Source organism: Ranitomeya imitator, chromosome 8 (assembly GCF_032444005.1).
Source record: "Ranitomeya imitator isolate aRanImi1 chromosome 8, aRanImi1.pri, whole genome shotgun sequence".
Lineage (NCBI taxonomy): Eukaryota > Metazoa > Chordata > Amphibia > Anura > Dendrobatidae > Ranitomeya > Ranitomeya imitator.
This window is the reverse complement of record NC_091289.1, coordinates 130,234,891-130,246,552: the sequence shown is the minus strand read 5'-3', so window position 1 is coordinate 130,246,552 and position 11,662 is coordinate 130,234,891. Positions and strand designations below refer to the sequence as shown.

General features: G+C 41.7%; 1 protein-coding gene across 1 annotated transcript in view; it reads left to right on the top strand.

Annotated features, from left to right (window-relative positions):
* The first annotated feature begins 3,260 nt into the window (after positions 1-3,260).
* Positions 3,261-11,662, top strand: part of COL11A1 (collagen type XI alpha 1 chain) — a 301,659-nt gene continuing 293,257 nt past the window's right edge. The window contains exon 1 of the mRNA XM_069737373.1: positions 3,261-3,681. Coding sequence (XP_069593474.1) covers positions 3,567-3,681 — 115 coding nt within the window. The 5' untranslated portion in view covers positions 3,261-3,566. The remainder of the gene's footprint in view (positions 3,682-11,662) is intronic.

The window sequence follows — 11,662 nt, the reverse complement described above, 5'->3', positions numbered from 1 at the left end:
AGCTGCTGCCACAGCCGCTGCAACATGTCGAGAGTGGAATTCCACTTTATTGGAACATTACTTATCAAATGATTAACCGGTAGACTGAAAAACCTCTGTAGCAATGCAAGTCGATGACCTGCGGGGTGCGATAGTCAGAAGTGAGAACACAGCGACTGTGCTTTTTACAGCAGCACATCCAAGCCGGGATAGTAGCGTAGAAATTGCTGTACCACCAGGTTGCGTACGTGAGCCATGCAAGGCACGTGTGTGAGGCTGCCACTGCATAGGGCCGCCACTAGGCTTGCACCGTTGTTGCACACGTTCTTCACTGGCTTCAGGTTTAGTGGAGACAGCCATTGCTCTAACTTGGTCTGGATACCTGTCCACAACTCTTGAGCTGTGTGACTGCGATCTTCAAGAAACATTAATTTAAACTTTGCCTGATTGCAGTGAGCCATGGCTGTGCAGTACAGAGGTGGGGGAGATACTATCTGCACAGTTGGAACTTGGGTTTGCTTAAACAAGAGGTTGAGGGCTCAGGTGGAGACCCTAGAGGAGGTGGAGGAGACAGAAGCAGTGGAGGAACTGTTAGAAACAGAGGTTTGTCCCTCAAACCTTGGGGATTCAAAGACTTGTGGAGCAGCCCCTTGACCACCTGCCACCACAGCCACCAGAGTCACCCAGTGCCCAGTTAGTGAGATATAACGCCCCTGCCCATGTTTGTTCGGCCAGGTATCAATGGTGAAATGCACACTGGCAGACATAGATTTTGTCAGGAAATGGGTGATGTTAATGCAGCACAGGTAGGACATTACATTAATGTAACGCCCCCTGAAGAAGCTTACGTGAAACGTGTGTTGTGGTCTGTCACGTCCCAGCATCAGGTAATATGTATCACTAAATTTTGAGTCCTGTCATTTCTTGAGACCTCTCTAAGAATTCTGAAGAGATATCATGATAGGGTGAATTTATTTTGGACTCCGTGGTTTTTGCAATGATGTGGCACATTTATACATTCTGAGAACTTTCCCAGTTTGACTAAAAATTAAATATATAACGCATGTGATTACAAGGACATGTGAGTTCCCCTGAGATTTGATCCTTGTTCTTATGCACACAGCACTTTATTCGTGAATGCTTTTTACTTACTATTGGTCATCTAATTTACCTGTTACTTCATACCATCAAGCAGAACACTGAATATCAAGACATATCATATTTTCCTTTAAAGATTGGATTTGCCAATGCAATTATTGGTGAGATTTTCAATGCAGTTTTTTTTAGCTAATGCTAAGAGAGTACCCTAAAGTTAAAGGGATTGCCCGGCCATAGGCTACAAGTCTTCAGTTACTCTATGTGACTGCAAACATGTGAATCATCACATTGCGCACATTGCTCATTGTGAGGATTCTCCAGTGCAGCTGCTGGAAATGGCAGTGATTTGCATACATACGGCCACATCTCGACTAGATGGGCACGGCCTGACTCATTGCAAGTGTATTGAGCGAGGTCAGACATAGTCTAGTCGGAATGTGGCCGGAAGTCTGCCAATCACATACTTGTGATCACATGATCTCCTCCTGCATCAGCAGCGGAGAATCTTCACAGCACACAGTGCGCGAGCTGTGACGATTCACAAGTCTGCAATGACATAGACTGACTGCAGACCTGTAGCCTAAAGCCGCACAATCCCTTTAAGCACTTTAGGCAAATGTAGGTAAATGTATTTGCTTTTCATTGGAAACAACTGACGCTATTCCATCCGTATGTTATACGTAATTCTGTTTATTACATCAGAATGACAAGTATTTTTATTAGAGATGATCATATCAAATTGTGAGACCATGATTCAGTGGCCACATCAGCAGTCCATGACCAGGCCTACAAATCAGAAGATACACTGGCCATGTAGGAGATGGTTACCAGTGCTCCCATCCAGCTGACACCGACTACTAACATCGCCATTGGACTAGGGTCTTGCAAATTTATTGGATCATCTCTAATATTTATACAGTATAGACCAAAAGTTTGGACACACCTTCTCATTTAATGATTTTTCTTGCCATAATATAAATTCTAACAGTCTATTCAGTAGGACTATCAGCTGTGTATCCACCAAACTTCTGCACAACACAACTGATGGTCCCAACCCCATTTATAAGGCAAGAAATCCCACTTATTAAACCTGAGAGGGCACACCTGTGAAGTGAAAACCATTCCCGGTGACTACCTCTTGAAGCTCATCAAGAGAATGCCAAGAGTGTGCAAAGCAGTCATCAAAGCAAAAGGTAGCTACTTTGAAGAACCTAGAATATAAGATATAATTTCAGTTGTTTCACACTTTTTTGTTAAGTATATAATTCCACATGTGTTAATTCATAGTTTTGGTGCCTTCAGTGTGAATGTACAATTTTCATAGTCATGAAAATACAGAAAAATCTTTAAATGAGAAGGTCTGTCCAAACTTTTGGTCTATACTGTACATCAATTACAATTTTTCACGAGACCACATACAATTTCCTATGATAATAATTGCACTAGGTCTGATAAAAGGAGAAGCCTTACTGGATCTGTTATTTTTTTTACACCCGTTGAGTTTACTGAGCGAATCTGATTTCTTTTTTTTAAAATGCACGTGTGATCTACCATTCACTTGTATTGGCCTGTGTACTATCGGTTTAGCATATGGACAACATAAAGACCAAAAATATCTTCTACTGACGAATACTTGCTCCCGTCACCTGTGCTTAGCTCAGTTCTGCACGTGTGAATCCAACCTTATTCTATTTAGAAATACTGTAAATTATTTCATCTTGGAGGCTTCTATCTGATCTTTGACAGTTCTGCAGAGCTGCTCATGAGTTACAGTGCAACACATAAAATACTTGTCTGATAAGTAGAAGAAATGTGCTATGCAGATATTATAAAACACTGATTCTCCCCATGTGCTGCACATGTATCAGCCAGGACTGTAGAAAGTTGTATCCTCTGCAGAACTAGTAATCCTGAGGGTAACTCTAGATTCTCAAGTGCAGACACAGGTTGGAAGCAGGACAGAGCACAGGAAGACCAGGAGCCTGGAAGGAGCTGTCCCCCCTTCTACACTGCCTGCTATCCTCAGCCCTCTGGACAGATATAGCTGGAGACCTCTATTTTGGGAGGGTGGGAGATGGGGTTGGACCAACCTGGAGAGTCCTGTCTTTGGGGAGGGTCTTTGATTTTTGGAAACTGAACACTATTTGCTAGCAGAGGAAGGCTGGAGAATGCCTGGAGACCCAGCAGAGGGGTCTTAGTCCAGCCCCCTGACGGTGGGACTTTAGGAGGAGAGAGAGAGGTTTGCATTTTGATTAAAGCCCTCATACCTTCTTCAGTCTGCAGGCAGGGGACTGGGGAGGAACACATCTCAGCTGGGCAAAGGAGAAGAAAAGCCACCCAAGCCCCCCTCCCCCTGTCAGACTTTTGGGTTTCCTTCTCCTTATGGCTGTGTAGTGATCACCTCCTGGACTTTTGGAAGGAGTTGGTGCTGTAGATTGAATCCTGAGATTCTTTATCATCAGGGGGGCTCCCAGTATTTGGAGTTGGAGATGGAGAGGTGGAACACAAGGTGGAAAACGAAAAGGAGGTTGTGGGATTCATCCCTTAGCTCTCTAATACTCATCACTTTGACTTTCCTTTTCCAAGCTGCAGAGGTCAGAGGAGGTAAGAGAAAAAAAAACCTAAGGGGACAGATGGGCCCCTCTTCTTATCCCCATCAGGAGCCAGGAACTATAACAGACCTGGACAGAAAGGTCTAAGCCTTGTGAGGACAATCATCTACTACAGGAGTCCATGGCACCATGCCTGAGGGCTTCACATGAATGCTCCTGGTAGTCTTCATTCATTTCATGGGAAGGTGCGGGCACCACCAGCATTTCTGCACAGAGAGCAGGATGGGGGTTGTAATTCTGGGACACAGGTGACAGGTCGGAGAAGTCATGAACTTTGCATCATTGTGCACTGTGTAGCAGTGGTTGTCTCTGAGGATGTTGGATGGTCCTTCTATAGGTCATCCTGTCCTGGGAGGTGGGAGATAAAGGTGATGGTGGTCCGTTAGGTGTCTATGGACAGGGATAGAAGGGTGGATTTTTTTTTCTCTTTCTGCAACGATCCCTCTGTGCTAGGAATTCCTCCCCCCAGGGGATGTCACATTCAGACACGTCTATGAGAGGGGTGGGACCAGACTCACAGACCCCAACCACCTTCATATTGCAGACCCAGGCTGGGAGATGACTCCTGGATGGAAAGAATACTCCTATAGAATCAGTCACTCCTCCAGAGGAGATCTTCCCCATAGAATCCCTGGGTACCTGGATATCCTCTAGGCTCTTAGCTGTATGCATTCATTTCAGTACCTTTTTTAGTTTAATTCAATCATTCTCCTTAATAGTATTTGAGCAAGAGTCTGAAGGTCACATGCAATCTGTGAGTCTCGAGGTGTTGTGGAACTACAAATACCATGGTGCCCTCTTGGCTTTATTGGATCTGATATAGAATTGCTAGTAAAGGGGTTGGACTCATGTAGAGCTAGTATAAGGTGGATTATAATATAATTTATATGATAAAGTCACAACAGCTGTGAATAATAAAAGTTTTGCACAATCCAGGCAATAGGGCAGGGAAGTAAAGTAGGGACAAATGCACAAATCCTGCTGCTGACATTACACGCAAGCATTATTGTACATATATATATATATATATATATATATATATATATATATATATATATATATATATGCAGGCAGATGTGGCTTGTCTTAAAACTACTGCTATCTTTTGCATAGAAATCTTGACTTGTTCTATGATGACATGTATGACCCTATTGTAAGAGTGGGATTATTAGGCACCTCTTGCTTTTAAATATTTAGCAAAATGCATAGGAGGCCTCAACAAATCTTTCCTGGTCCGATAGGGGTGAAAGTCAATCTGTAGATCAGGCAATGCTTCTTCTAGATTGTGCTATTTACCTTGACCAAAGTTATCACTTATTAAGTCTAAAGGTATAATGTAACTTACAGGCAGGAGGACATGTGGCATTAAGTGCTGAGATTCTTTAGAAGTAGTGGTATGTGCCACAAGAGACCCACAGTAGATGATATAATGGGTGCACTGTGTTCCTGTATGGTAGCTGTGGCAATGTTTGTCTTGTATGAAAGCTGCTGGAAACAGTGCAGTAGTGTGCAGGCTGTAGAGTGCGGGCTGTCTGTATTCTGCCCTCTTCTGGGCTCTCACATTCATCAAGCTCCAGCAAAGGTGAACTGAGGATTCTTTATTCTGAAGAAAGGAAATAAAATCCTCTCATATGATTCTGAGCAGGATAGATTAGCAGTGTGACAAGGTCCCTGCCCTGTTTCCTCACAGTATGAATATCCCCATCCACAGCCTATATTAACTAGGTGGGGAATTTCCTGATACATTCTCTATTCTAAATGAGTCAGTTTCTTCTTTGGGTCATTTAATAATAAGTTTTCATCCATTGAGCAGTAAGTTGAGTTTATCATTTGGCCCAACTGATGATATCACGATCTGATATCGGAAGTGGTTCATAAGGGTGGTGTTGGATCTAACACGTTCAGCACTGCTACATCCGTAGTGGTATTATTCACAGCTTGCTATACCTATAAGGTATGGGCTCACATTGCATTATGCATTCTTATCAAACCAAGTGTCAATTGCGGAGAGAAAAATGTTAGACAGCAAACTATTATCGTGGATGAGTTCTGTCAATATTTACAGTCAGATTTATACTTGGATGAGACTCCCACACATCCTTTAAGAAGTCATAGGTATCTCTAGCGATCAGGACTTTAAGAAGTTGTAGGTATCGCTAACGATCAGGACTTTATGAAGTCATAGGTATCTCTTACAATCATGATTTATGGACGTCTTATGTATCTCTAATGATCAGGACTTTAGGAGGTTGTAGGTATCTCTTACAATCAGGACTTTAGGAAGTTGTAGGTATCTCTTACAATCAGGACTTTAGGAAATCATAGGTATCTCTAATGATCAGGACTTTAGGAATTTGTAGGTATCTCTTATGATCAGGACTTTAGGAATTTGTAGGTATCTCTTATGATCAGGACTTTAGGAGGTTGTAGGTATCTCTTACAATCAGGACTTTAGGAAGTTGTAGGTATCTCTTACAATCAGGACTTTAGGAAATCATAGGTATCTCTAATGATCAGGACTTTAGGAATTTGTAGGTATCTCTTACAATCGGGACTGTAAGAAGTCATAGGTATCTCTAACGATTAGGACTTTAGGAAGTCTTAGGTATCTCTTACGATCAGGACGTTAAGAAGTTGTAGATATCTATTACGATCAGGTCTTTAAGAAGTCATAGGTATCTCTAACGATCAGGACTTTAGGAAGTTTTAGGTATTTCTAACGATCAGGACTGTAAGAAGTTGTAGGCATCTATAACGATCAGGACTTTAGGAAGTTGTAGGTATCTCTAACGAACAGGACTTTAGGAAGTTGTAAGTATCTCTAACGAACAGGACTTTAGGAAGTTGTAGGTATCTCTAACGATCAGGACTTTAGGAAGTTGTAGGTATCTCTAACGATCAGGACTTTAGGAAGTTGTAGGTACAGTATCTCTAACGAACAGGACTTTAGGAAGTTGTAAGTATCTCTAACGAACAGGACTTTAGGAAGTTGTAAGTATCTCTAATGATCAGGACTTTAGGAAGTTGTAGGTATCTCTAACGATCAGGACTTTAGGAAGTTGTAGGTATCTCTAACGATCAGGACTTTAGGAAGTTGTAGGTACAGTATCTCTAACGAACAGGAATTTAGGAAGTTGTAGGTATCTCTAACGAACAGGACTTTAGGAAGTTGTAGGTACAGTATCTCTCACGAACAGGACTTTAGGAAGTTGTAGGTATCTCTAACGAACAGGACTTTAGGAAGTTGTAAGTATCTCTAACGAACAGGACTTTAGGAAGTTGTAAGTATCTCTAATGATCAGGACTTTAGGAAGTTGTAGGTATCTCTAACGATCAGGACTTTAGGAAGTTGTAGGTATCTCTAATGATCAGGACTTTAGGAAGTTGTAGGTACAGTATCTCTAACGAACAGGAATTTAGGAAGTTGTAGGTATCTCTAACGAACAGGACTTTAGGAAGTTGTAGGTACAGTATCTCTCACGAACAGGACTTTAGGAAGTTGAAGGTATCTCTAACAATCTGGCTTTCCTAGACACAGACAGTGTAATGCATGATTTCCTTTGTTACTTTTAGTTCAGTGGTTTGCAGAGCGGATAATTGTATGTTACCAATTAGTAGGACAGAGAAGATTGTAAAGAGCCCGAAATACAGACTTGTGTTCCCTGTCATTAAAACAGTTTCCTACAGAAAACTACCACTTGTACTTAGATCTCAGCAACAAGAAAAGGAGTCTGGAGTCATGAAATTGCACTTATTCTGTATGTCAGCATCAATACTTCTATCCGCCATTCTGTAGTAAAAGTTTGCACTTGAAATCAGATCTGGCGTCTGGTTAATAAGTGGGTTAACTCTGTAATACCAAAACAGGCCTAAACCCATGGGATACAGGCCCTAAATGTATATCAGATGTAGTCCTCACCTACTTGGAATCAATGTTACTAGAACTTTTTTATTTATGTTCTCTTAAAACGCATACAAAAAGTAATTAAAAGTAAAGTGTAACTTTGTAACACCCCATAGCCAAGACTTTCCATACTGCTGGCTGTGTGTAACTCTATCCCGCGTATGTTATAAAGGGTTACTTATAGTAAGGCCCCTTAGGATCCCAGACATGTGGAGACAAGAAGCTAATAACACGAAAAAGGAGACATGGCTAGAAAGAAGAAAGCAAAAAATGCTGTTTTGATTAGTATAATATAGATGTAGCAGAGCCCGATTTCTCATTTCACTCTTTCAGCTTGTTGCTGTGTATAAAGCATGAATTCTGTTGGTATTTTTATGTGTTACATTCGTCTGACGTACAAAGGACAAATGAGAACTGTATCATACATGTAACGATCTGTATAGCACCACCATATTCTGTAGGGCTGTACACAGAATGCGGCCCTTGTATAAAAAGTCGATGGATAGATGAAGTGTGACGATGTGCTTTCGCTCTGTAGGATAAGTATCTACAATGAGTAGACTTGTTCCACAGGAATCGGATTGTTTATACATCTAGAAAGGTTCCACATTCTGCAGCCATTGTTTCCGAATCACTCTATGTCTTCCAGATCTGAAATCTGTACAAAGGGCAAAGTTTATAGAAACTCCGACTTAAAAGTATCTGTTCGGTTTTTGAGTTTTAACGATGATGGGATTAAATCCACTTTTGTACTTTTGCCAGTGTTTTTCTTATTTTCAGCAGCAAGAAAAAAAAAAGATAAAAAAAATAGCAGAGAAATCTTAAAAATGTATCCATGCAAAAAAAAAGGAGCGCACAATTGCCACTTTGTTTGGAGGTATGAATCAGGCAGAAGCGAAATAATGAAATAAACTGGAGTGGGATGGGGAAAGGTTGGTCGCTGCAGAGCAGGAATTGAGTGGAGTCCCAGGGATCAGCAGGTGAAATGGTTGGAGGAGCAGACACTCAGCAGGAACAGGGCCTGGCTTTCTCCTCCGCTTGTCTCCCCTTTCATGGCCGAGGGGCGTGTTTAAGGCTTTTTGCACCTCTGACTTGTAGCTGACACTGAAATATGAGTGCTATGTGGATTTTCAGGATGTCCCTTTGAGCTGAATTCTCTGTGAGATCCATTGATTCACTGCTAGAGAGAGAGCATTCCTCATTTGTCCTACAAGGGTCTTACTTCTACTCTGTTGGCACACAAAAAAAGACACTTCCTAAGTAGCATGTGTGATTTAGGGTCCTTACACCGTGATGAGAAATATTTGACCGTCTTGTAGTCCCGGCCAGACATTTCTCCCCAGTCGTAGATGATTACTTTGCAGTGTGTTTAATATGTGGCCAGCTGGCCCTCAGACCGAGACCCCCAGGACGAAGAAGTTTGCTCCCTTCCCTCCTGACTGATTTCACACTACAAATGGGCTATTGCCAAAGATAGAGCCATCAGATGGAGCACATGTGGGGCGTGAGTCAAGAAACCTTCATTCATCCTGGGACTTTTCTTCCAGCTAGTAGTAATTGGCTCTTGTCTTTTGGCACCACGCGTAATGATGGGGAGAATGGTGTCCATCATCCTAATACTCTCAGAATTTAGAATAGAAAGAACATTATGGGAAACACCGTAACATGCCAAGCCCTATCCAAGTGATGTCACGTTAAAGAGTCCGCGAGGCTTTGGCAGCCTCAATATAACAGCTGGAAGGGCCAAATCGGACCCCTGGGGTAAAAGCTACGACGCTACTCAGTCGCTATTACAGTAGAGTATTAGATGAGCGGACACTGATTTTATAATGTAGAGAAACACTCGGCAGATTCAATATGTTTGATTTGATAACTTTGATTCGATGCCAGTGGTCCCTTAATGATATTGTACTTGAACTCTACATACTATATAATGAGAACCAGAAACACATGGGCTACTTGCACATTGAACAAGTCTGTAGGAACCTGTTCACACCACCAAGAAACTTGAAGACACAAAAGAGCACAGTGAGGTCAAAAATACTCTGTTGTCCACCACTCCTTATGGGTCATTTGCATCAAAGCTGTTCCATCCAGCATGTCCACATGAAAATTCCCTCTCTGAACCCTGCTTATACAGGTACTATACAGATGATCAGGTTTTAAATACATCAGATAGGGATTATATACTTTAGTTAGGACTGCTCTATATGGGTATACCTTGACGATTGGTGGAGCAGCTTAGTATACATTTTTTTGCAAAAAAAAGTATCAACTAGATACCCTGTTTTTTCCATCTTTTGACTAGCACTTGCTTATTACTGTGATTTTTACAACAGAGTATTTTTTACCTCACTGTGCACTTTTGTGTCTTCATACTATATAATGAGCTAGAACATAAAATGGCAGAGATGGTCGAAATGTGGCATTTATTATAAGACCGTATCTTATATTGAATTTTGTAGTATTTTTTAGCTGGACATTACCATTATAGGAGCTACGAAATAACTGTACATCAGCAGCCCTTTATGACCAGTGCTTTACACGCCTGTTCACACATGCAGTTATTTTCTGCCTTCATCACATGCAGTTATTTTCTGTCATTCATTCTGGGATCTCCATGTGCAGAGTGACAAGTCAGGCCTGGCATGTCATGTCAGAGTGAGGAGACTTATGCGCCATGCATACTCCTCTGACAAACTAAATATGCAAATTTCCTCTTCGGAGAGGAAGAGGACTAGATCTCTAGCACCACCTATTGGAGGTAGTGATCCTAAAGGTCAATATGGACCCTTTAAGGAACCTTGCTGCTTACAGTCTAAAACTGTAAGCCCCGTGAGGCATGAAACAGAGATAAAGTAAACACGTGGGGTGTAAGTCCTTCCTGAGTGAAGAAGGAAACTCACAACTGCTAACACGAGAGAGGTAGAAAAGTCTTATTTTTTATAGGAGATGTAGGATAACACTTTAGTAACCAATTCAAGGAAACACAAGGAGCGAGAATGTTGCGATTGTTCCAGGTTGACCTGTGTCCAGTGAGACCTTCACCTATGCTGAAGTAGATCTCTTTCATTTCTTTTGCTCTATGCCGGAGACTTGTAGCCATTATTTTCCCACAGGCTGCATGGAGCGGAAGTGCAGGACATTCATCGATAATGCCCACCAGAATTCCTGTAATTCCAGCGAAATTGCAATTTCTATCTAACGGCACCAACAAATTAGTCATTACTTAGCAAATTCAATTAATACACATATCGATTTGAGAATGTAAAGGGCTAATAACTTGTGAAAACTGAAAGTGCTATCTATATTTTTCTTGAAACTGCTATATGTTTAGGCTGTGTTCTCGCAGTACAGTCATGCTGTGGTTTTTTAACCGTACCAACTTAGTGTCTCTTCAGTTTTTCCACTGTTTTCTTTCACAATCACTTTAAGGAGCACTATCATGTGAAATAATGATATTCAACTGCATATATAGGGTTAATCTGCAGGTTAATAGCATTCTGACACTGCACTGAGAGCCCCGCTGCCAGGAGGAAATGAACTTTATTCCTCCAGGCAGGTTGACTCTTTCAGTAGTAGGGATGGCGCCGATACGGTTTCAGTTACTGTTCAGTTTTTAGCTAGCAGTGAATTTAACAGCGCCCCTGACACTGACTGACAGCAGTTCAGCATTAGTTCTGGCTGTCAGTCAGTCAGTCACTATACACCGAGAGGTGACTGAAACCGAGCCTACCCACTACTATTACTGAAAGACTGAACGTGCCTGGTGGAATAAAGTTAATTTCCTGCCGGCAGTGGGGCTCTCAGTACGGGGGCCGCTTGGTGTCAGAACGCTATTAACTGCAGATTAACCCCATATCTGCAGGTTAATGACGTTATTTAATGACATGTTCCCTTTAATCTTGCAGTGAGAGCTGTCTCTCCAGCCAAACAATGCAGCCTTTATGGTCAGCCGTGCAGTCTTACAGTTAAAAAAAGCTGCAAAAATAAAGTGGTACAGTATTCTAAATTTTGGGAGTTATTTCCTATCCATGGATATGGGATAAGTTCTATATCGCTGAGGTGG